Source organism: Callorhinus ursinus, unplaced genomic scaffold (assembly GCF_003265705.2).
Source record: "Callorhinus ursinus isolate GAN/ISIS: 27379988/994484 unplaced genomic scaffold, GSC_fseal_2.0 scaffold9, whole genome shotgun sequence".
NCBI classification, from domain to species: Eukaryota; Metazoa; Chordata; class Mammalia; order Carnivora; family Otariidae; genus Callorhinus; species Callorhinus ursinus.
Genome location: NW_027397071.1, coordinates 37615711 through 37642872, shown reverse-complemented (window position 1 = coordinate 37642872; position 27162 = coordinate 37615711). Strand labels below are relative to the sequence as shown.

Here is a 27162-nt window from a genome sequence, read left to right as displayed (position 1 = left end):
AAGAAGAAATAATGTATTGCTATCACGTGGAGAGTCAGTGAATGTACAAAAAGTAACAATAAGCTAAAGTTGGAAAATAAATATATGTTCACAATCCCCCTACATAATGGGGAACCTGATTGGTGGGACTCTTATTTCCTCCAAAAACATTGCTAAATAACAGAGAGATGATCTTAAAAGGTTAACTTTTTTTAATGCTCTTTAATAACACTGAGGTTTCTTTTAAAAATAGTTCAGTAGAAATAACAAACATAAATCTAAAAGAGTAGAAGAAGTTCTTAAAGTAAGTTAAAATCTCATAAAATAGGATCTACAAATCTACTAACCATGGAAAAATTAGGTACTAATTTATCTTATGAAAAGTAGTCATTTGCTAATTACCGTCTTTTTTGCCACATTTGCTCAAAAGCATCTGCAAGTTCTATGTTGGTAATTTCTTCAGAATCTTGAAATTTCAAGAAACCATTTCCACCATGTCCTTGTAGGAAGAGTCAAAAAGATCAAATACATGCATTTTTTTAAATGCAAACTGCATACATCCAGATATAAACATTTACTTATTCATGGCAATATTTTAATATCATCTGTTATTTTATACTCTAAAATGAAAAGGGCTATGAAAACAAAAAAATAATTTTCTATTACACCAATTAAAAATGGAATCATGATAGACTGTGCAAAAAATAGCAGATACAATATCTTCACAAGTTCTTCTATCATTCCATTCTGTAAAAGCACATTTATATTTTTGCACTGGCTCCATTAGTATGTCAGAAGTGAGTTTCTATAGATAAATAATTTCCCAAATACCAGGCAAACATTTTGGTGAGAAAGGGGTTGCAAACACTGGCTGGTCCCATAGTATGCTAGTACTATTCACAGTGTATACTTGGAATGCTATACTACTAGGAAGTGTTGTTCTCACATATAACTTTTTACTACCATCAACCACTGTTCCATGAGAGCTGACCAGAAGACTGTGACATTTAGAATGCATGGATAGAGCCATTCCGTCTGGATTCAAATGCTAGCTTTGCCACTTAATGAGACTGTGTTAACTTAGGTAAATAACTTAATCTTTCTATGCCTCAGTTTCACTAGCTGTGAAGTAAGAAATATGTTGGCACCATCATTAGCATGCCTATAAAGCTCCTTTGTGTGGATTTTTAGAAGGTACTTCCCACAGGGCATCAAAGTAGAAAAATCTGTCTATTTCAGTGGCCCCTCTGAATGTATGCAGTTCTGTGAGCTCAAAGGTGATTAGCAGTTATGTCTCTCTTCCTCCCATTAGAACTCTAGGGCAGGGCACATAGCTTACTATGTGTAAACATATACTAGATTGCAGCTCCCACTCAACCCTGTAGCCAAACACTTATTGCAGTGCACAACCCACACAACTATATATCACAGCACCTAAATCTTTGGATTGCTGTAAGGATGAAATGAATTCATACACACGCTGATTTACAATATTGCCTGAGGTAAAGTAAGCCTCATTAAATATTAGCTATTATCATTTTATTATAATTGTCAGGCCTCCTACGCTCTTACATGGGTTGGCAAATTTTCTGTAAAGGGCCAGGTAGTAAATGTTTTAGACTTATGGGCCATACGGTCTCTGCTGCAACTACTAGACCCTTGCCATTGTAGTGTAAAAGCAGCCATAGAAAATATGTAAAACAAGTGGATACAATTGGTTCTAATACAACTTTATTTCTAAAACAGGCAACCCTTCCATGGGCCACAGTTTATCAAATCCTATCTTTAACTATTGGAATTTCTTCTGTACCTGGAGTTATCCTGAAAGAGTATCCAAAGACTTAGAAAAAAAGTTGTATAACCTTTAGTTTAGTATATCAGATAAAGCTAAACTATAAGACTGTACTTCATAATATTTGCCACAAATGCTTGAAAATTTCTTATAACTGTCAGAAAAACTAAAATGAAAATTTTCCTGACTTAGCTCTGTTAATTTATAAAGTTTTTAAATTAATTGAATTTGAAAAGCTGTAAGTAAATGCACCATGATAGACAAAGAAAAGTAAACCACCAAGTAGAAGTCAGTAACCATCCTGCTGTGTGACATCTAAGAACCATTCTGCAAATGTTTTATCATCGGTTAAATGGAATGCCCTCCAAAGACATTTTTAAATATTGTTTGATCCACATTCATATGTACTGAATACCACCATAAAACAGAGCACTAGAAATAAAAAGGTGAAAACCCCATTATCAATGACATCTTGGAATTCAAAATCTAATGAAGGCAATAAATATCCAAACAAGAAAGTAGTTAAGTTAAATGCTCATACAGAAACTACAGATTAACATGGGAGTGCAAAGAGGAGAGCCTACACCAGCCAAGGACATAAGAAGTGTCTCTGGGCATTACAAAATATATACCAGGACACTTCTGAGGGAAAAAGGAAGCAATATTAATAATTACATTAGGAGGTCCCCCGGAAGTGGAGCCCTGGACTTCCACTCGTGTGTGAGGCGAGCAGAGCCGGAGTCGAGACCAGAGGCCGAACTCGGGATCTGACAAGATGGCCGGGCTGCCCTGCAGGATTATCAAGGAAACCCAGCGTTTGCTGGCAGAACCAGTTCCTGGCATTAAAGCAGAACCAGATGAGAGCAACGCCCGTTATTTTCATGTGGTCAATGCTGGCCCCCAGGATTCCCCCTTTGAGGGAGGGACTTTTAAGCTTGAACTATTCCTACCAGAAGAATACCCGATGGCAGCCCCTAAAGTACGTTTCATGACCAAAATTTATCATCCTAATGTAGACAGGTTGGGAAGAATATGTTTAGATATTTTGAAAGCTAAGTGGTCCCCAGCACTGCAGATCCGCATAGTTCTGCTATCGATCCAGGCTTTGTTAAGTGCTCCCAATCCAGATGATCCATTAGCAAATGATGTAGCGGAGCAGTGGAAGACCAACGAAGCCCAAGCCATAGAAACAGCTAGAGCATGGACTAGGCTATATGCCATGAATAATATTTAAAATCGATCTGATCATCAAGTTCTCCTGTTCTCCTGTTCTGCCAAGACTTCTTCCTTTTTTGTTTGCATTTAATGGACACAGTCTTAGAAACATTACAGAATAAAAGCCCAGACATCTTCAGTCCTTTGGTGATTAAATGCACATTAGCAAACCTATGTCTTGTCCTGATTCACTGTTGTAAAGCATGAGCAGAGGCTAGAAGTACCGTTCGGATTGTTGTGAAACGTTTAAAAGCAGTGGCCCTTCTCTGCTTTTATTCATTTCCCCATCATGGTTTGAGTATAAAGCACTGTGAATGAAGGTAGTTGTCAGGGTTAGCTGCAGGGGTGTGGGTGTTTTTCTTTATTACTTTTTTTGAGGGGGAGAGGTAGTTTTATTTTAATTTTTTGGGCTCCTTTCCCCCCTTTTATGGTGATCTAATTGCAATGGTTAAAAGCAGCTAACCAGTTCTTTAGAATATGCTCTCTAGCCAAGTCTAACTTTATTTAGACACTGTAGATGGACAAGCTTGATTGTTTGAACCAAAATGGGAACATTAAACAAACATCACAGCCCTCACTAATACCATTGTGACTTGCTGTCAAGTGTAGAATCCTTCCTTCCTTCAAGAAAAAGCTTGTGACCATTTTGTATGGCTTGTCTGGAAACTTCTGTAAATCTTATGTTTTAGTAAAATATTTTTTGTTATTCTAAAAAAAAATAATAATAATAATTACATTAGGATAACAGGTGTAAACGACAACTGTCCCAGGCAATTGGAGACATAGATCAACCTAGACTTACTGAGGAAAATCACCAAAGGAAGTGACTCCTGAGCTAAGACTGAAAAGAGAAGGAATAATCAGGTAGACAAAGTGAACTGAGAAGACATCAATAAACAAAGGCAATAGCTTTAGTAAATGTTTAGAGGACAGAAACAGTCCTAGGAGAAAATTAGAGGAAGTGCAAGAACTAAAATGAAACAAATAATATCACTAAATAATAGTATATATTATTATATATATAACTAGATAAATAATAAAACTAAACTATATTATGAAGGCTTTATCTCCAATATTCCCCAAAGTATAGACAAAAGACTATTATAGCTTCGATGTGGGGAACATAGTAAAAATGCAGTTTCAGGGGGCGCCTGGGTGGCTCAGATGGTTAAGCACCTGCCTTCAGCTCAGGTCGTGATCCCAGGGTCCTAGGATCAAGCCCCATGTCGGGCTCCCAGATCAGCAGGGAGTCTGCGTTTCCCTCTGCCTCTGCCTCTCTCCCCTTATCATGCTTTCTCTGTCTGTCTCTCTCTCTCTCAAATGAATAAATAAAATCTTTAAAAAAAAGGAAAGGAAAAAATAAAATGCAGTTTCAGGCACCTGGGTGGCTCAGTCGTTAAGTGTCTGCCTTAGCTCAGGGCCATGTTCCCAGGGTCCTGGGATCAAGCCCTGCATCGGGCTCCCTGCTCAGTGGGAAGCCTGTTTCTCCCTCTCCCACTCCCCCTGCTTATGTTTCCTCTCTTGCTCTCTGTCAAAAAATAAATAAAACCTTAAAAAAAGAAAAATGCAGTTTCATAAGCCCCACCCTGAACCAAAACTAAATCAGAATTTTAAAGACCTGAGTATCTGCATTCAAATAATCTTTATACACACTAAAATATGAGACTCCATCAACCGGAAACCATTGTAAAGTTTTACGGAAATCAAGGACAGATTTGCAATTTTTATTAACTACTTTAGTAGGATAATTAACAGGAGACAAAAGCAAAGGCAACAAGGCTATAGCAGAGATACTGAATAAAAGGTAATAAGCTTTACTAGGGTAATAGTAAAAAAAAAATAGAGATAATACACTGAGGGACAGTATAAAATGTTATACTGTCTCCAAATATCATTTCAAATTGTCATATGAGAAAAGAGAACTACAAAACAAATTATTTAACCAAAATTCATTTAAGGTGTTTAAATTTCTTTCCATGAAGATTTCTTCTTGAGGAGAGTCACAATATATTCTATTTCTAAATATCTAAATTCTCAAATTACCTGTCATATAAATAAGAATATTGCTTCTATCATCAGAAAGAAGACGTTTTGAACGAGGAGTACTAGGTGGGATCCTGCCAGTTAATACCCGTAAAAAATTCTCCACAGTTACCTGAAAAAAAAAAGAAGAAATCAGGGGATGAAACAGAACCAGGGGAAACGTAATAATTTTTTTTTTATTTTCAAAAGCATTCCTTCTTCTTTCTCTATATGTTACTCAGCATAAACTGAAAACAAAGCATAAAGCGAAATATAACTCAATTTAAATATATTTATTTAAAGATATACCTCAAAGTTAACTTGCTTCCATTAAATACTAACAGCTAACGAAACTATCCTGGGGAAAAATCAGTTAATTAAATTTAAAACTTCAAATGCTATGCAAAATATTGCCCAAAATTTAAAAATGATTAATGTCTTCATAGGTAATTCTTTGGGAAAATACAAAATAAAGAAACTTGCAAATAAATTCAGCAACATTATAACTATTGCAGTTGATTGGTACAACTACCTAGTGAATTCTAGATAAACCTTGAAAGATAGGTCCATAATGAATCATAAAAATAAAACCATAAGGATAGTTCCATCCATAAATAATCCCCAAATCATGTATCTTTGATTTTTTTAATGTATTATGTACATTAAGTAACATAATGTATTATGTTACTTAAATTTTGCTAGGGTTATCTTCAACATGTAAAAAATTCATCACACTTTAATTCAGATTTCCCAACCTGGAATTTGTGGACCTCTAGGATTCTTCGAAAGCATATTTAAAGTCATATTACCCAGATCTAAATTTAAAAGCAGAAAATTTATCTAGCTTTCTTGTTCAACTTTTCCCTAGATCATGAGTATATAAATTATATGTGTATGTATGTGTTTCTGTGCACGTGTGCATTATGTTCGGTTTATATTTTTCCCAGAAAACAGCAAAATGCTAAATGTTTTAATAGGACTTCTTTTTGGTTTATATTTTATGATGACTAAATCAACAAGTAGAAAGTCCAACATTCATACACATTTAATTACTGAACAAACATTTCTGAGTGCCTTCAAAAGCTAGGTACTTGCTAGGTATAAGACACATAAGACATAGGTCACGTCCTTAAGGAGCTTACAGGCTGGGAGGAGATAGATAAGATTTTAAAATTGCTTCAGAACAGGTCTGGGAACACATAAAATTGTCTTACTTTTGGTAGGCTTGGTAAAAGGGGAAGGATTATTGAGGAAGACTTCACCAAGGAAGATTTCAAATTTTAAACATCTTCCCTACCTATGAAATTTAAAATGAAGTTTCAAAGGGGAAAATACAGTATAATCCCATTTTTCAAATTTACATTTTAATTTTTAATCATATGCATAAAAACACTGGAAGCATATCAAAAGTGATTACCTCTAAGTAGTGGAAATATGGGTGAGTTTATTGTTAATCATTTTAATTTTTCCTCAATATATATACTAAATATACAAAACTTGAAATTTTAGGTCAAATATGAAAAACAAACAATGCATTTACTGTTAAAAAAAAAAAGTTGATACATTTGAAAACTCACTAAAATACTCTAATATAAAAGCCAAGATAAAGTTGTCCTATCCTAGATACGTATATGAAATGTTCATGCCGTGTTAGTTTTACTCATGTATTGTTTCCTTAATATGAACTTGAGACAGAATTATATTCAAGGCTTCAGTGACAATTATGTACAAAGTCCAAAGAAATAAAAATAAGACTTTATTCTACCACTATTTTAGAGTTTAAAAGTAATGATTAAAAAAAAGTAATGGTAACTACATTTCAAAAATGTTGCTAAATCAAACACTGTTACCTCATAACTTCTATAATCTACTTCCACATCATCTCCATATACATTTAGTTCCATATTCTTGTGACTAAACACCGTAGCTGGTTTGGGATTTCTAGGGTTGCATGCCATATCGTCTGCAAGCATCAGAACAATGTGACTAGAAAAAAAAAAATTCCAGTAAATATGCTACTTAAACCAGTAAGTTAGAGCAGACACATTTTATCTTTATCATGAGGCAATTATGTTCATTCTTTTCATTAAAAATAACTTAAAATAATTATTGAGTACATATTTAAAAAGAGCTTTTTGTTTTCATATCCTGATGTAGTATAAGCTTTAAAGCAAAGAAATTAGAGCCATCTGGCATGAATTTATCCACAGAACTTGAAGTTACTAACTTAAAATTTTCCCAGTATAGTGTATTTTATGCCATAGAACAAAGGGAAGTTGAAGGAGCTAACACTGTCTTCCTCATTTTTTTTTAATTTTAGCAATATTTGACATTCTTAAGACTTACAGAGTCCATATTAAACTATGATATTGCAAAGAAATTAACTTTCAGAATCCCAAGTGCTTAAATATGAACACATGCACGTGCAGTCAGGGTGCCACAGGAACACACCCCCAGCTCAGTCACTCTTCACTGGCTGCACTCCACCTCCCTAAGAGACTAGATACTGAAATAGCTCCCTCCCTGGCTTCCTGCTTCCACTCCTGCCCTCTTACAGGTATTTTCCTTATAACTACCAGGGTGATCTTTCTGAAATAAGTCAAATCATTAAACTTTCTCACTTAAAATCCTCCAAAGACTCCCTATTATAATTAAGGGAAAACTGAAACCCCTTTCATGGTCTAAAAGGCTTACTCAATGTGGCTTCTGTCTACCTCTCTAACTGCAGCTCCTACCATCCACATTCACTGTGCTCCTTCCACAACGGGCCTTTCTGTTTCCCGAATATGCCAAGCCTTTCCCACTTTAGGGGCTACTCACCAAATAAATTTAGACTTCTCCCAAATCTTCCTATCATCCCAATCTCAGTTGAGCTACTCCATTCTCATTACGTGTTTTATTTTCTACAGTTCATTTATGAATTTGAAATCCCCATCATCTCCTACCACCACCCCTAGTGGAATATAAGCTCTCTGAGGACAGGGGCTTTCTCTACCCTGTTCACCACTGTATCACTCACACTCGGGCTTAGTAAAAGAGCCTGGCATATAGTAAGTGTTCAATAAATATCTTGTTGAGTGAATGAAACATTTTCATTTTTGCATATATTTTCTTTGAGAGAAAATTATAAAATTTATCTTAAATACTTTTAATCTTGATCTTACCATTAAAAGTGGTGAACATGAATCAGGCAATTCTACCATATACTTGAGCTTCCCAAACATAAGGGAAAAATTAATGTGGTATACATAATTAGTTTGGTAGGAGATAGCAAGAAGAAAGTGTTCTGCTGCATATGTTCCAACTACATTAAAGTTCAAAACTGAAACATTGTGATTTTTCTTGAAAATTGGCTAGATTTCTATTTTGAAAGGGTTCCAACTCTGCCGCATTCAAAGATCAGATCGTCAGCTGTTACTGATTCATGCTCACAGAATGGTGAAAGTTATTCCTCTTAAAATGGAAAATATATCTTTTCTTTCTTCATAACTTAAGATGACTAACTTACATTAAGTTATTATCAATCACCTTTTTTGTTATAAGCCACTATTAAATAAGATTGAACTAATCTCTAAATCTCAATATAAGAGTATTCCTTCAGGCCATTTAACAGTTATAAATTTTAATCTATGAAATTAAGTGATCATTCAATATCTATACAATGTCAATGTCATAAAGAAATAGTAATTTCAGCTTAAAATTATAAATTTGGGGTGCCTGGGTGGCTCAGATAAACATCCGACTCTTGGTTTCAGCTCAAGTCATGATCTTAGGGTCGTGGGATCAAGCCCCACATCATTCTGGCTCCCTCCTGGCTCCGTGCTCAGTGGGGAGTCTGCTTAGGATTTTTCTCTCTTCCTCTCCCCCTGCCCCTCCCCCTGCTTTCTCTCTCCTCTCTCTCTCTAAAATAAATAAATAAATCTTTAAAAAATCATAAATTCAATCAATATTTTTCCTGCAGATAATTCTGAGCCTCCATATAAGTACTATAGCCCTTGGTTAACATAACATTTTAAAAAATCATTTCATTTGTGGATAATCAATTAGAAAAACAGGACTGGAAACAGATGATTTCAAAGGTTATTTAATTGTTCAGGAATCAGATCTTATATTTAAGACTTTGCCAATAAATATTCTTCGAACATCAGTTATTATGAGATCTAACTTGTTGACTCTTTAAAGTGTCTTTTTCACTTGAATATCCAGTTAGCATCCCAGCAGTTATTTAAGTCTTTACCGAGTGGGTATTAAATCAATCATTGACAAAAGAAAATAAATCTACACTGAAGACATACTACTACATTCCTATAAATAATGACAGAAACTTGCTTTGTATCTTATTAAAATTAAGACAAAATCCCTCAAATATATCCAATTGATACAAGAATATGATATTCTTACAGTCTGGCAATCTTATACTACCATGTGTGATGACTCAACTCTCACACTCTATTCAAGGCCCTGCAAAACCTATATCACACCACAAAGCATATGGCAATATGGCCTTCTCTCAACAAAAAACCAAAAGAAAAAGTGAGCACAGAAATTGTATAAAGTTCAAACTGGGTTTGAATCCAAACAATATGTCGGTTGTTTATATGAGTTTCCACATATTTTATTTTTATTTTTTTAGAGAGAGAGCATACAAGCGGGGAGGGGAGGGGCAGAGGGAGAGATAATATCTTAAGCAGGCTCCGCCCAGTGCTGAACCCAAGGGTTCAATTTCACAACCCTGAAATCATGACCTGAGCCAAAAACAAGAGTCAGACACTTAACCAACTGAGCTACCCAGGCCTCCCTCCACATATTTTAAATCACGCACTCCTGTTAGTTAAAAAAATACGAAGACATACCTAAATATATATACTAATTTGTACGTCATATGTATTTGCTACTTTAAATAAATATAATGAGTATTAGTGAAGCATAACTTCTTTCCTTTTACAGTTTAAAAAAAACTACTAATATTCTCACCCCTTACCACTCTTTGGTATCTGATTTAATACCTTGATCAAGAATACCTTGATCGTGCTTATATAGATTTTAAGGACAATTAAAATAAAAATGAAACTTTAAACCTTCTCAAAGAAAGAAGGCATGAAGCACAATTTGAGAAACATGTGGGGGGAAAATGGTCTAAAATAAATATATTCCATTACATTTGCCAAACATTAAAGGAACAGGTAAACCCTGCATCAAGGCTGCTAGGCCATTCTTTTACTCACCTCCCTAAAGTTCTTCCTTGACCCAATCAGGAACCAGGAACCAATGGGTTAAAACAAAACCAAAAAAAAGCCCATTTTATTTATTTTTTATTTTTTTTAAAGATTTTATTTATCTGAGAGATCAAGAGAGAGAGAGAGAGCACGAGCAGGGTGAAGGGCAGAGGGAGAAGCAGACTCCCCACTTTGCAGGGAGCCCGATGTGGGACTCGATCCTGGGACTGCAGGATCATGACCTGAGGCGAGGGCAGACACTTAACTGACTGAGCCACCCAGGCACCCAAAAAGCCCATTTTATTTTATTTTTTTAAAGATTTTATTTATTTGACAGAAAGAGACACAACAAGAGAAGGAACACAAGCAGGGGAAGTACGGGGGGAGAAGCAGGCTTCCCACCGAGCAGGGAGCCCGATGTGGGGCTCAATCCCAGGACCCTGGGACCATGACCTAAGCCAAAGGCAGACGCTTAACAACTGAGCCACTCAGGAGCCCCAAAAAGCCCATTTAAAAAAGATGAGTAATCTTTCACTTCCCTACACCATTAGAGTGTGACATTTCAAAAAGCATAACTCTTCATTTATTAATAGACTGATATAACCTTAATAAAAATTTTTCACTGAATTAAATTTAAATAAATTACTGTGTTGGTAAAAATGTTTTTTAAATGTTCACTTAAAATTACTTTCCACTCTATAGCCATGCTACTAATCAGATATTTAACCTGAGAGCATCTTTAGCTCCCAGAGCTAGGACACCAGGCTTATCTTCAGTAATATCAACATCCCAGTGTAGAATAGTAGCTGAAATTAAGGCAGCAGATCTGAGAATCATAGGGATCTCTGATGCTCTCTTAAATATCTGGGTTTCTGCTCATAGGTGTTGGGTTTTTTTTTCCCCTGACATAAATTATTCAGGATATTCTGTAGATTATTGCTTCTGTAGCAATGTAGTGACTGTTGGACCAAGCAAATTCAACAAATTTTGTTGTATAATCATTAGCTTGATGCCAGAATAATTTACTTTTAGGCTTTTCTCCTTTTATTCCATGTCTTGAGGAATTTCCAAGTTAATAAATCTCATCACCAATGTACTATGAAACTAATCATAACAAATCTGCTAGCCAAATAGGTTCTAGACCATTAGGATTTTCTGAATTACTTTCAATTTGCCAAATGTCAGACAACTGGCGTTACTAGACTACAGGATGCCAAGTATTTTATACTTATATTATTAGAAATAAAACTCAAAAACTGCATTGCAGAGACAGGAAATTAACAGTAGCAGACACATCACATGAAGGTAGAGCTAGCTAGTTATAGGTTCATGTATTTAAAGTCACATGTGATTTAGTATAATAATAGAACATTTATTGGGCATTTGGTATATATCTCAAGCACTACACTAATAAGATAAGCACATTATAAGAACTATCTCATACATTATTTCCAAGATATGTATTATTATCATCCCTATTTTACAGCTTATGAAACTGAGGCACACAGAAGTTAAGTAACATGTCCCAGGTCACACAGCTAGTAAATAGAAGAGTTCAGATTCCAACCCAGTTGTTTGACATGATCATTTATTTGCTTTTAACAATCCTGTATTACCCTTAAATTATATGAACTAGGATTTGGAAGAATATAATGATGTGTTTTGTTTTATACTGATAATTTAATCAACTCAGGTAATTAAGGTAAATGCATAAACTCATTATTGCTGTTCAATATTTATAGCACATAACTGACATAAAATAGGCCCTTGAAATTCTAAATGGAACCATCCAGAGACCTTAGCAAACTTTCAAATTAAAGAATAGCAGCACTAAAGCATATAATTTCTCCTTTAAACGTAGTAAGGTATAACTTAAAAGTGCCCACTTAAATGCAAAAATTAGAGAACAGAACTTCAAAGAGGTACAGAGGTTAATGTCCTACACAGTCGCCAATCAATTCCCCAAAGCCCCTGACTCTTTTCTACAGAAAGGTGATGGGATTACATCCTGCTGCTGGCTCTTCCCTCACCAGGTCTTTTCAGCCACCAGGCCTGATATCTTCACTCTCAACCATCTGCACAAGCACCTGTAGCCTCTACCTAAGTCTTCCCTGCTTCATCTCTGCTTCCAAACACTCCCCAATCTCAACCACTCTTCCTATAATGGGGTAGGGGGCAAGCAGCAGAGCCACCTCACCCATGTCCTTCCCCTTTCCCGTAGGCAATTTTTTTTTTTTAATCTCTTCCCGTTTTCCATTGCTCAACTTCCCACTAACTAGTTTACTGACTTACTCAAGCACACCAGCCTCAAGGCTTGGAATTCAAATCCGTACATTATATTACCCAAATCACAAGTTACTGCATTTCCCCACCATTATGGATGGGCTCACAGAAAGGTCAAGAGTCAAATAAAGAATGTTGCATTAATGAATGCCACTGACCAACCATAACCTATTTTTGTCAAAATACATAGGATAAAATTTTTTAAAATCTTGATATACTGCATATAGTCCATCAAAATGGGAATCATTATGTGCAGTCTTTCACATATTCTCATGTTTAACAGAAATTTTACTTTTGTTATTTTTCTAGTAATGATCTGTACTGATTTAGTCAGGTCTCCCCAATTCAACCACTTTACATATCTTGGAGTCTTGCTTAGCACCAGCAGATTTTAACAGTCTATATGTAAAATTTTTAGAATGCTATAAGCACTCTCCTAGTACTTGACCACAACACCTGAATTGCAAATTTTGTCTGAAAAATACATGCAAATATCCACAATATGTCTTCTCTGGTACACTTCCATTCTCAAATAACAAAAAAAATCAAAAGGTCCTCTTAACTTCCTCTGCGCATTAAGCAAAAGAATTTAGATATTCTTTTCATCAAGAGGACTTGGATGGCTATGCTTCTTCTGAGGTATCAGTTTTATCATTTATTTTAAAAATCCACTTGCCAAAGGATAAGATATAGAGACCAAACACTGGTGAACAGTATTTTGCCACCACTTTGCCCTTCAATTTGATCATAAGAATCAACTAGAACAAAAATTAAAGAAGAAAAATATAAAATGGAGACTATCACATATAAAAAGAGTAATTAACTGGAAGATAATAATAAATCTCAGTGGAATGTAATGCAACAGTTTGTTTTTTTAAAAGCGATAAAATGGTGTTCATTGACATGAATTTGATTTAACCATTCCATATTAAATTGTACAAGCACTTACTACAATATTTATTCGAAATTATCAAATATAGATTCACATTTCAATAAGATTATTGAAAAATAAGAGAAGTTATAGAAAAATGGAAACAAGGTAAGACTACAGAATGAACCACTGTACTTCATTTCTTGAGAGTAAAAGAGAAAACTGATTTAAATTCAGAAGAGCTATGTCAAGCAATATGGTAGAACTTCCAAAAACAAATTTGAACACAGAATTTTAGTAGACAAGCAAATTAAAAATAAAAGGGAAAGGTAGAATTCTGAGTCAGGAACTTTTAACAGGGACAGTATGGTGGAAACAAATATTTGCTGGGTTGACTTTGTGACAGGCACTGTGCTGCAGTCCTGTCAGATACTTCATTCTCACTAAATCACAACAATTCTGAAGAATACTCTTGTCTTCATTCTAAAGATAAGGAAATTCAGTGAGGTCAAACCACTTGCCCTAAGTTACAAGGCTGGTAAGCAGGGGAGTTGAGGTTTTATTTCCAAGCCCACACATTTTCCATCCATTACTACATTCTTTGGCACAATGGAATACCCTGGCTTTTACTCCACTCCCAAGTAATGAGCAGAGCCAAACAACAACAACAATAAATCTTTAATAATTTCAATACTCACATCAACAAATATTAAAGGGACATCACTTTTCCTCATAAGAATCACACCTTAGTATTTCTATTTTCCATGGCTCAATGAAATTTATGTTTAAACTTCATAACAAACATTTTTAAAATTTTAAATAAATAATTTAATTACAGAGCTACAGATTTTAAGTCTGTTTTCACCTTTAAAAAAAAACTGGAAAAAAATCTTCCCCAAATCTTTTTTAAATTACAATAAAAATCTGACTAAAAATGCCGGGGACTGGAATGTTCTGATTTCAACTTTTTTTCAAAACCCAATACTGGCCCAGTGCCCCTAGCAGCTCTTGCACGGCCTCCACCCTGCCACTGGCCACCATGGACGCCCTGTCCTGAGGCTGTAGCCATGGCCACCTGTGTCGCTGCCACCTCAGCACCCACTGTAGCATTAAGCTACAACCCTCAATGAGTGAGTATATTCTTTTCTATCATCACACATGTATGAAATTTCTAAAGGACAGGAAAGATTACTGCCAAGCACAGCACGACATTTATGAGGGCAAGAGAACTGTAGAAATTCATTAGCTCTCCAAGAAGCCACAGAAGAGCAGTTACCCTGACCACAGAAGTGTTGAATTGAAATCCGCAAAGCATTTTCCAGTTCTGACCTAGATGGGGTAAGCCTCAGTGCACTACCTTTCCATTTGCTCAATATTAGTGGATTGAAGATTTCCTGCTTCTTGTTAGGAGGTTCATTTCATTTCCCATTACTCCCAACTTCATACTCACAGCACTGAGAATTTCAAGTGGAGGCTGTTGAAGTTTCTTTACATTTCTATATTCAATTTTTAAAATTAGCTCATAACTCTAACGAATATTTTAAACTAAATGAACATGGCTTGAATGAACTGCTCAACTCCCATGGAAGTCAACCATACAAGAATATATTTCTTATTATACACAATCCAACCAATAAGACCTTAAACAAAGTTATTGAGAAACTTAAGAAACAGGGCATTACCACAATAGTAAGAGTATAGGAAGCAATGCATAACACTGCTCTTATGGAAAAGGAAGGCATCCATGTTCTTGAGTGGCCTTTTGATGAAGCTGTACCACCATCCAACCAGATTACTGATAACTGTTTAAGTTTTGCAAAAATCAAGTTTTGTGAAGAACCTGGTTGTTGTGCTGCTGTTCATTGTGTTGCAGGCCACGGGAGAGCTCCAATGCTTGTGTGCTCAGGAATGAAACATAGAGATGCAGTACAGATTGTAAGACAAAAGCAGCCATGGAGCTTTAACATCAAGCAACTTCTGTATTTAGAGAAGTATCACTATAGAATGTGTCTGTGCTGCAAAAACATCAATGGCCAATAAAACTGGGGTGCCTGACGCTACTGTCTTGGAAGTGGAACTTCACACAGGACCTAATTTGCTGTGCACATTACCCAAGAAGTTGGCTCGGTGAATAAGTCTAATGAAACTTTTGTAGGAATACTGAAAAGCAGTTTTACCAGGTTACATGCTTCATAGAACCTCTGTTTAGGTTACAGCCAACCTTTCTGGACGCTTAGCAGTTCAGCAGTTCAGCAGTTCAAATCTGCTTATCATTTGTACTAGCCGACCCTTCCTGAAATCATACGGTACTGAGCCTTCAGTCTTTAAATCTTTTCCCATGCCAGAATCTTATCAATACATAAGAAATATAGACAGATTAGGTACCAAAATACTCAATACAAATAACACTTGTATATTTTTAGTATCATATAGAACTAAAACCTAGGAACTATGAACATGCTAGATCTTATGTGGTTCATTATTTCAGTCATTTCAAACATTGGAATCAAAGACTATATGGTTATTTGTTTGCTCATTTTATATTTACATTGCCCACAGTCATACTAGTGTATATCAGGCTTATGTAACCATTGATTTTTGTTAGTCAGTATTTAGATATTTGATAATTTATTATATAACTGATCAAAAAGCAATGTGTATTAATGTTAGTTCAACCATATATTTATACTGTCTTGTAATGTGTAGTTACAGCTCCATGGGAGAAATAATTTGTCAGGGTTCACCAGTTTGTAAAAACCTAGTGTGAAAGCCAAACATCTAAATAAATAGTGAAATGCAAAAAAAAAAAAAAAAAGACAGTATCTACTTTCCTAAATAAGAATAATCTATTAAACAAAAATCTTTATTAGTATATGAAAGCTAACATTTGAATATCTATTTTATTAAATATAACAATATAAACAGAATTCAGTGAAATGCAGGAAATTAAGTTGGATTTTATTTGCCCAGGATAAAACCTAAAATATATTTGTTAGAACAAACTCCCTATTAAGGTCTTATTTGATTGTCCTTTGCTTCTAATACAGTGGAGAAAAACTGACATTTTAGGTAAATTAAGTTCTGATTAATAAGGGTTTTACTTTCTAAAATAACATATCTGAATTTCAAGATTGGAAGCCTTGGGCATGGATATAATGTTGAATAAAAGTTAATGGGTGGGTGTTAAGGATTTAATGTCAGGATACCTTTTACTGAATTGAGTAACCTCCCACTTATGCTCAGGTCAAATTCTTGGAAACCATTAATACAAAATTCTGTGAGATATCTTTTCTCCAAAGAAATCAAATTATGTCCACAAATGTTAATTTCACTTACCCTTTTAACAGCTCAGGAAGAGTCAGATATAACGTGACAGAGAATTACATTGTTTTTATCTATTCTCCATTAGGATCCTCAGAACTCTCTTAGAAATACTTATTATTACCACCACTTACAGTGAAATGTCAAGTTGAATCTGACTTATTTTTTGGTCACTCCCATTGCCACCATCCAAACATGTACGTTTTTTCTTGGAGGCTACAGTTTACTCTCCTGCCCTTTTCTCTTCCCTATATCTCCACTTCAGTTTAAATTGTACAAATTGTCAAGTGTATTCTATTTTTTTTTAAGATTTTATTTATTTATTTGAGAGAGAGAGAGAATGAGAGATAGAGAGCCCGAGAGGGAAGAGGGTCAGAGGGAGAAGCCGACTCTCCGCCGAGCAGGGAGCCCAATGTGGGACTCGATCCCAGGACTCCAGGATCATGACCTGAGCCGAAGGCAGACGCTTAACCAACTGAGCCACCCAGGTGCCCGTCAAGTGTATTCTAAACACCATAGGCTCTCAACATATATTTATTGGTTGGAAAAGGGAAAGAGGGAAGATGGAGAAAAGAAGTAAATTAAATTAGTGCATATTCCACCCCACCCCCTACCAGTTGCCTTCCTTCCTATTTATCAGACCAACCTAGCACCCATCCTCAGTCATATAACCTCAAATGCATCAGGCATTTTATTGGTCCCCCCCCAATTCTTCAATGTACTTCAGAAAGAATCAGTGTAATAAATGGAAGAGTCAATGCAGATACCTAAGAACCCCCAAATTAATTTTATTCCCTCCCTTCCAGTTTTTACATTTCCCTTCTTTTGGCATATTCCCCTAAATAAAGTCCTTCTGTCTCAAATACAAAAATCTGTCTCGGTTCTAAGTCCCCTCAGTCTATGCTCCCTTTCTCCTTCATTCTCAGTCAAGATCCTCCAGGCACTTTTTCTACTTCCTTGCTTCCCATTAACTCTTCAAACTATTATAATCATAATTCTACTCATCTAATTCATAAGGAATTGAGTGCACCTCTTATGTGGCGCTATTTTCTTGGCCAACTCTTCTTGGGTTTCATGATTCCTTGCTTTTCCAGTATTCCAAACACTCCTATCTGTCACACCCACTAGGTGTCTTCTTGATAGGATCCATTAAACATTCAAGATGACCACAGTTGGCATCAAATTCAGTTAGAAGGATACAGAACAGGAAACATTTGCCAGGAAGACAGGTAGACCTAAAAGACGGCCCCAAAAGATGCCTATGTCCTAATCCCCAGAAACTGTAAACACATTACCTTTAAAGATAAAAGTGAATTTGCAGATGTGATTAAGTTAGGGATCTTGAGATGAGGAGGTTATCCTGAATTATCTGAGTAAACCCATTGTAACCACTAGGTCCTTATAAGAGAGAGCATCAGAGTCAGAGAAGGTAATGTGACAGCAGAAACAAAGAGGAAGAAGGAAATATGACAACAGAAGAGTCACTGAAGATGTTATGCTGGTGACTTTAAAAATGGAGAATAGGGCCATGAGCCAAGCCAAGGAAAGCAGGAAGCCTCTAGAAGCTGGAAAAAATAAGGAAATAGATTTTCCCCTAGAGCTTTCAGAAGGAACACAGATCTGACGACACATTTTGGCCATCTGATATCCAAAACTAGTGTGCATTACTTTAATCCACTAAATTTGTGGCTATTTGTTATAGCAACAAAATATAAAAACTGTTAGACATTCCTCTTCCACGGGAGTACCCGCACAACAATCTATAGCAATATACATAACTGTCCAGGACTTTCTCTTTCAAGTCTAAGAGGCTATAGCTAACAGCATGGCATAAGTGTATATGTGTATGTGATCCTCCCAAGCTATCCTTTTTGGTGCTTCAGATGATAACTCAAGGATGAGGCAGTGAGACTTATATGGGTGGGCAGAATATCCACTTTCGTTTAGAAACCTCATGCCCAACTAGAGTCAACCTCTTGTGCAATAACTCCATAGACATACTTTTCAGGGTCCCTCCAAGGAACAAGCCCAATTACAAGAATCCTCCCACTCAGAGAAGCCCAAAGGTATGGGCTTCTCCTCAAGTACTTATGATTTATTTATCCTGGTCCACTTACAATTATCTAATCAGTAAGGGAACAATTTACCAAAAGCAATGTTGCCTACCTTATCAGATATCCAAAAGAACAGAGTTACAAAGTGAACAAAAGTCCATTTTTTTTATATTAGAAAAGGGCTTTGTTAACCCTTTATCCACTCCCTAATAGGTACTCTAGTTAGGCTCTCTTATTTGTAAGGAATCACTAAAGCTAGTTCAAAGAAGGAAGATGAATTAGCATGGCACATAATTCAGTGAAAATTCAAGAATAAAGCCCTACAGAGACCAGAAAGTAGTTTGAGATATCAACAATAAAAACCTGTGAAACATTATGGATGCCAGTGTTTTGTCACTAATGTGACTCGGCTCTTCTGCAAGCATCTGCTTCTTTCTCCTTTTCTTACTAAGAGGCATGTTACTCCTGCCTGGTCTATACAGGCAACTCATAACTCAAAATGGCTCAACTTACAAACCTATACCCTTTTATGACCTTTCTTATGGTAATTAAGACGGTCACAGTAAAACCAGTATTCAGGATCATTACATTAATGCCAAGTCAGTTGATGCTAGGCCAGTGCAATAATCAGAAAAAATGATAGGCTGATTCATGAAATTGTGGAATGATGCAAGGAATTTGGGAATTACTCCCAATCCAATTGATGAACCACCAAAATTCACCCCTTATAGGTCTTCTTTCTCCATCTTATAAACAAGGGCACTAAGGCTGAGAGAGATTAAATAGTTCATCCAAGATAAACAAATTAGCTAGGACTTTTACAGGCCTTTTCCAGGTTTGCTGAAGGCCTGATGATGCAGTAGGAAATAAAACATGTAAGTATAAATCTCAAGCACAGCAAGAAATTGCCTAATGGGATGGCAGGCAGTGCTGGTGATTGTTCTGGATCCCTCTGACCTGGCTGGTTTCTCACGCTTTGCAGGTCTTCACAAACTACCAAATTCAGGATCACCACGGTAACAAACAAGTAAAGGAGAGCTGTAGCCACTTCCTCATATCCTTATCTCATATATACTTCGCATTGCTTCTTTGTTGGTTTGGTAGCAATCTGAAGCAAATGCAACATAAGTCATCATTCCTGCCTACTTCTGAAGTTAGATCAGACTTTGTAGTCTGGCCTGACTCTAGAGTTTGTACCGTTTCTTTTTTTTTCTCATCATGCTGTGCATTACATCTCCAGGACTTACTAGTTTTATAACTGGAAGTCTGTACCTTTTTTTTTTAAGTAGGCTCCATGCCCACAGTGGAGCCCAATGCGGAGCCCAACATGGAGCCTAATGTGGAGCCCAAACGACCCTGAGATCAAGACCTGAGCTCAGATCAAGAGTCAGACGGCTTAACTAACTGAGCTACCTAGGTGGCCCTGGAAGTTGCACCTTTTAACCACTTTTACCCATTTTCCCCACCTACTACCCCCTGCCTCTGGCAACCACCAATCAGTTCCTTGTATCTATGTTTTTTAGATTCCACATATAAGTGAGATCATACAGTATTTGTTTTCCTCTGCTTTATCTCATTTAGCATAATGCCTTCAAAGGTCCATCCATGTTGTCACAATTAGCAGAATTTCCTTCTTTTATAGCTAAATAATATTCCATTGTACATACATACCACATCTTCTTTATCCATCCATTTATCCATTGACACTTATGTTGTTTCTATGTCTCAGCTACTGTACATAATACAATAAACATGGGGTTCAGATATCTTTTTGAGTTAGTGTTTTTATTTCCTTAGGATAAATACCCAGATATATAATTGCTGGATCATATGTTAGTCCTACTTTTAACTTTTTGATGAACCTACTTATTGTTTTCCATAGTGGCTGTACTAATTTACATTCCTATCAACAGTGCATGAGAGTACTTTCTCCGTATCCTCACCAGCACTTGTTATTTCTTGTCTTTTTGGTAATAGCCATTCTAACAGGCGGGAGGTGATACTGTAGTTTTGATTTGCATTTCCCTGATGATTAGTAATATTAAGAATATTTTCATATAACTATTTGCCATCAGCATGTCTTCTTTGGAAAATGTCTATTCAGATCCTCTGACCATTTTTTAATTGGATTATTTCTTGTTAGTTATATGGGTTCTTTATATATTTGGGGTATTAACCCCTTATCAGATATATGATTTACAGATTATCTTCTCCCATTTGGTAGATTTTTTTCATTTTGTTGATGGTTTCCTTTGATGTACAGAAGCTTTTTAGTTCAATACAGTCCCACTTTTTTATTTTTACTTCTGTTGTCAAATTTAAAAAAATCATCACCAAGACTGATGTCAGAATTTACTATGTTTTCTTCTAAAAGTTTTATGGTTTCAGGTTCTCCCATTCAAGCCTTTAATCCATTTTGAGTTGATGCTTATGTACAATCTAAGTTAGCAGTCCAGTTTTGTTCTTTTGCATGTGGCTGTCCAGTTTTCCTAACATCATGTATCGAAGAGACCATCCTTTCAATATTTTATATTCTTCACTTCTTTGTTGTAAATTAACTGACCACATATGTATAGATTTATTCCGGGGCTCTATCTTGTTCCATTGGGCTGTGTTTATTCTCATGCCAATACCATAGTGGTTTTGAGTACTATAGTTTTGCTGCACTATAGTTTGAAATCAGGAAGTGTGATGACTCCACCTTTTTTTTCTTTCTCAAGATTGCTTTGTCTATTTGGGGTCTTTTGTGGTTCCATACAAATTTTTGTTTTTTTGTCTGTGAAAAATGCCATTGGAATTTTGATAGGGATTGCACTGAATTTGTAGATTGCTTTGGGTAGTATGGTCATTTTAACAACATTAATTCTTCCAATCCATGAGCACAAAATATCTTTCCATTTATTTGTGTTCTTCAACTTTTTTCATTAATGCCTTATAGTTTTCAGTTTACAGGTCTTCCAACTCCTTGATTAAATTAATTCCTAGGTACTTTATTAATTTTTCGATACAATTGTAAATGGGATTTTCTTAATTTCTCTTTTTGATAGTTTGTTATTAGTGTACAGAAACAATAGATTTTTGTACACTGATTTTATATCCTGCCTCTTTATTGAATTTGTTTATTAGCTCTGAGAGTGTTTTGTTGGAGTCTTTAGGATTTTCTATATATATTGTTATGTCATCTCCAAACAGAGAGTGTTTTACTAACAGCCTGTACTCTTAAATACTGTGCTAATTGCCTCCCATCTAAATTATGATTTCCTTACATTTACACAATCCTTGGAAGCACCTGAACTTTAAATTGGTTTATAACTGACTTTAAAACAAGCATCCAATAAGACTATATTTTTTAAAAAATTTATTTTAGAGAAAGAGAGTGAGAGAGAGAACACATGAGCAGGGGGAAGAACAGAAAGGGAAGGAGAGGGAGGGGAAAAGAATCTCAAGCAGACTCCCCACTGAGCATGGAGCCTGACGCAGGGCTTGATCCCATAACCCTGAGGTCATAACCCGAGGCAAAATCAAGAGTCAGACACTTAATGGACCGAGCCACCAGGTGCTCCAGTACTATTTAACAAGCATCACAAATACTCAGGCAATCAAGGTACTGCACATTCATATAAATACTAGAGACAACCCACACCAATAGGTTCACTTTATTGGAGGTACCAAAGTGAGAATAAAAATAACTTTCTGAGTTATCTTCAAATTGAAATAGATGAATAGCTCCAGAGAAAGCTTATTTCAAGAAAAGCTCTGAAGATTAGCTATTGTAATTTTGGTAAGGTTATCAGATTATTCTTTACATTAGTAAATTAAGCATATTATCATGCAAATATCAGCTTCATAAAGCATATTAACATTTACCTTTATTTTAAATTAATTGCTTTCACTTATCCTTTTTCTTTAATATTTCATTCATTTATGCTGATGAATTGGACAACATGGTAAAATATAATCACTATAACCAGAATTCTAGTATTATGTCTGCCACCACACAATTGTTGACCTTAAATATCACATTATCTCTCAGGAACACATTTTTTTCATGGATAAAATAAAGGTTTCTCTGTATTACTAATTTTGGGGTCTTTAAAGATAATTTTTATCCCCAAATTTTCAAATATGAAAGCTTTTGAAGATTCAAAAAAAGTTTTTGGTTGGGGTGCCGGGGTGGCTCAGTCGGTTAAGCAACTGCCTTCAGCTCAGGTCATGATCTCAGGGTCCTGGGATCGAGCCCCACGTGAGGCTCCCTGCTCAGCAGGGGTCTGCCTCTCCCTCTTCCTCTGACCCTCCCCTCCACTCGTGCTCTTTCTCACTCTCTCAAATAATCTTTTAAAAAAAAGCGTTTATGGTATAAAGATTTGAAAGAAAGAAAACTGTCATTGTTTGCAGATTTTATGGCCACTAAAAAAGAATTTATAGTCAAATTATTAAAATTAATACAGCTCAGCAGGTTGCTAGAACAATATACAAAAGCCAACTGTATGTGCAACAGAAGAAAAGTACTTTTTAAATGGTACATTTACAAGATCAACAACAAAAAAATAAGACAACAAAATTCTACCAAAAATGCTTATGGAGAAAAATTAAAAATTATAAAACTTAGTTGAAAGCTGTTAAACACATAATTACATGGAGATATACCTTATACATACATAAAGATTTAATGCCATAAACAGCCCATTTTAAGTTAATCTAAAATTTACTGCAATGCAAATCAAAATCCCAACAGAGTTTTAAGAATTTGGCAAAGCTGATTCTAAACTTAATGTGGAAGAAACAAGACCCCAAAATAGCCAAGATGATTCTAAAAAAGAACAAAGTCAAGGAAATCAAGTTACCAGATAAGAAGCTAGTTTCAGTAATAAAAACATTGAGGTACTGATTAGGAAATAAGCATCTCTCGCTTCTTGGACATCCCAAAACCTTCCTATGTATTTACAAATCAATAAAGAAATTACCCCTTTGCTCCATAAAATCCTTCACAGTCTTCTTAGTCTTTCAAGTGGTTTCTAATTATTTAAAGATAAAAGCATGATAGCAGTGGCCAAAATGCTCCTTTTACCCTTGTCACTATTCTCCTCCTTAGAGCACATTTCAACTTCTTAACTATTCTAAGTGTTCCCCTATTCAAGATATTATACACTTCACCGGAACATCATGTGGAGTGGCAGACAGATCAGCTGCCAACGTGAGAATAAAATGACAGACTGTTAAGAATACATAAGTATCTATATTCAAACACTATTATTTATATTTTTACAGAGTATATGAGAAAAAACCATTGGGAAGTGACAGGAGGCAAGAAGCAGAACAATCAAAGGCGTCACTTAATATTATACCTTGACAATAACTTCAATATATTGCAAATTATTTACAAAGCACATTTACTATAGTTCCAGTCCCTTTGTTCATGCAAAATTAGACAAAATCATAGAATAAAAATAGTAACAATAAAATTTTGAATATATAATTATAAAATTATATAAATTGAATTGCAATTTTTTTAAGCACTCGGTGACCTCCCTATACAGAGTACTCTATGATGTTCTACACAGTGACACAAAGGAAAGAAAGATATATGGGTGGAAAGGAAGGCATAGAGGATATAAAGTGTTTTAGGTGGGATAAATGGTAAAAAAATATATATATAAATACATAGAAAGAGAAATGAGAGTGACTAAATATTATGTAGTAGGTGCCATAATGGATCTACAAATGAACATAGTAAATTGGAATTAACAAAGGAGTAAAGACTGAAGGCTGGATGAAAATTCTGGATTTTTCAGAAAGGCAACAGAGAGTCACTGCAGGTTCTTGATCGTGGGAGTGAAAACATGAAAGCAGTGTCTGAGAAAGAATTCTAACAGCTGTGTGTAGGATGAGTTGGAGAGAGAAAAAAGACTAGAGACAGGGAATAAACAGCTACAAAGCTGCTGAAGTACAGAAGCGTGTATTACAGCTACAAAGCATAATGATGTACAGAAGTATGAAGTGTGTGACACATCAAATAATGAAGACTAAGACAATGCAGAAACTATGGAAAAAATAAGTAAATGAGGAAATAGGAGAGGCATTCCTTATATTTATTAAATTAAGTACTTTCATAACACCTCAGTACTACATTCAACATGCAGATATAGATCTTTTATTTTTTTTTTTAAGATTTTATTTATTTGACAGAGACACAGCGAGAGAGGGAACACAAGCAGGGGGAGTGGGAGAGGGAGAAGTAGGCTTCCTGCTGAGCGGGGAGCCCGATGTGGGGCTCGATCCCAGGGCCCTGGGATCATGACGTGAGCCAAAGGCAGACGCTTAGGGACTGAGCCACCCAGGCACCCCTAGATCTTTTAATTTAATAAGGTATAAAATGATCAGTGTGCATAATAATACCAATCTCTATAGGACTGGAATAAGAATAAAATTAAATGTTATTAAAAGAATTCTCTAATTATAAATGTCACATAAATATTAATTGTTGCAATTTCTTAGGGAAGAGATAGTTGTGATATAATGGAAATGCTCCAGCCATAAAGTCCAAAGATCTGAATTCATATTCTGGTTCTATTACATAATGGTAACTTTAGTGGACCTTAAGCAAGTCATTTAACCATTCTGAGTCACTATTTTAATTTTTTTCTCTTCTTCTTTATTCAAGTATAATTAACATACAGTGTTATATTAGTTTCAGTTATACAATATAGTGATTCAATAACTCTATACATTATTCAGTGTTCATCACGTTAAGTGTGCTCTTTAATCCCCTTCACCTATTTTACCTATTGCCCCCACTCACTTCCCCTCTGGTAACCAGAATCTGGTTTTTTGTCTCTTTTATTTGTTCATTTGGTTCCTAAATTCCACATATGAGTGAGATCATATGGCATTTGTTCTACTCTGACTCATTTCACTTAACAGTATATCCTCGAGATCTTTCAATGTTCTTGCAAACAGCAAAATTTTATTCTTTTTGATGGCTGAGTAATATTCCGTTGCCTATATACACACCACTTCTTTATCCATTCATCTGTGGATTGACACATAGTCTGCTGCTATATCTTGGCTATTGTAAATAATGCTGCAATGAACCTCAGGGTGCATACATCTTTTCGAATTAGTGTTTTCATTTTCTTTGGGTAAATACCCAGTAGTGGAATTACTAGATCATATGGTAATTCTATTTTTAGTTTTTCAAGGAACCTCCATACTGTTTTCCACAGTGGCTGCACCAGGTTGCATTCCCACCAATGGTGCAAAAGCTTTTCTCCACATCCTTGTCAACACTTGTTATTTTCCATTTTTTTATTTTAGCCATTTTTACAACTGTGTATCTCACTTGTTGTTTTCATTTGCATTTCCTTGATGATTAGTGAAGTTGAGCATCTTTTTGTGTGTCTGCTGGCTATCTGTATATCTTCTTTGGAAAAAAGTCCGTTCATATCCTCTGCCCATTTCTAAACTGGATTGTGTGTGTGTGTGTGTGTGTGTGTTGAGTTGTATGTTCTTTATATATTTTGGGTATTAACCCCTTATCAGATACATCATTTGCAAATATCTTCTCCCATTCAGTAGGTTGGCCTTTGGTTTTATTGATGGTTTCCTTCATTGTGCAAAAACTTTTTATTTTGGTATAGTCCCAATAGTTTAATTTTGCTTTTGTTTCCCTTGCCAAAGGAAGCATAAATACAAAAATGTCCCTATGGTTGATGTCAAAGAGATTACTGCCTATGTTTTCTTCTAGGAATTTTATGGTTTCAGGTCTCACATCTAGGTCTCTAACCCATTTTGAGTTTGTTTTTATGTATGGCAAAAGAAAGTGGTACAATTTCATTCTTTTTCATGTAGCTGTCCAGTTTTCCCAACACAATTTGTTGACCTTGATCTTGGGTTTGTGAGCTCAAGCCTCACACTGGGTGTAGAGCTTACTTAAAAAAATAAATAAATAAAAGGAATATAAATAAGCAGTATTCATAAATATTTCCTTTCTAGCCTAGACCAATCAATTCCACTTGGCTAGTAGTTTTTAGCATACTATTCATTCATTCATTCATTCAACTCTGTACAGTATACTAAAGAATGTACTGTGAGGATTACATAGTATGAGAACCAGCACTGAAGAAATTAGATCAATACATACAAAAAAAGTCCCATGACAAAAGTATAAATAAAATATTTATGCAAGAAGGACCAAGAAAGCTCTAGGGAATGTACAAATTGAATCTGGGCGTAGGAAAACTAGATAGAGGGAGGAAGAAAAGAACCATAGGTGGAATGACCAGTGTAAGGCAATGACAGAGGCCAATACAGGAATTTGCAAGAAGGAAGTGGCTGGAGCATAGGGACTGAAATGAAATTATCAGAATGTCAGATTTGGAACCAGACTACAAAAGCCTTGAGTACTAGCAT

The 27162-nt window shown here is 35.6% G+C and overlaps 2 protein-coding genes and 1 pseudogene across 2 annotated transcripts in view; 2 read left to right on the top strand and 1 right to left on the bottom strand.

The window, feature by feature from the left end:
* PIGK (phosphatidylinositol glycan anchor biosynthesis class K) overlaps nt 1-27162 on the bottom strand; it is a 109671-nt gene that overhangs the window by 70592 nt on the left and 11917 nt on the right. Inside the window, exons 4-6 of the mRNA XM_025871921.2 lie at nt 6859-6994; nt 5030-5141; nt 382-478 (exon numbers count right to left, since the gene is read on the bottom strand). Coding sequence (XP_025727706.1) covers nt 382-478; nt 5030-5141; nt 6859-6994 — 345 coding nt within the window. The remainder of the gene's footprint in view (nt 1-381; nt 479-5029; nt 5142-6858; nt 6995-27162) is intronic.
* On the top strand, nt 2512-3160 carry LOC112824163 (ubiquitin-conjugating enzyme E2 N-like). Its single transcript, XM_025871967.2, has one exon. The coding sequence runs from the start codon at nt 2547-2549 to the stop codon at nt 3003-3005; it is 459 nt and encodes a 152-aa protein (XP_025727752.1). The 5' UTR covers nt 2512-2546; the 3' UTR covers nt 3006-3160.
* Nucleotides 14934-15513, top strand: LOC141373368 (protein tyrosine phosphatase type IVA 1 pseudogene; annotated as a pseudogene).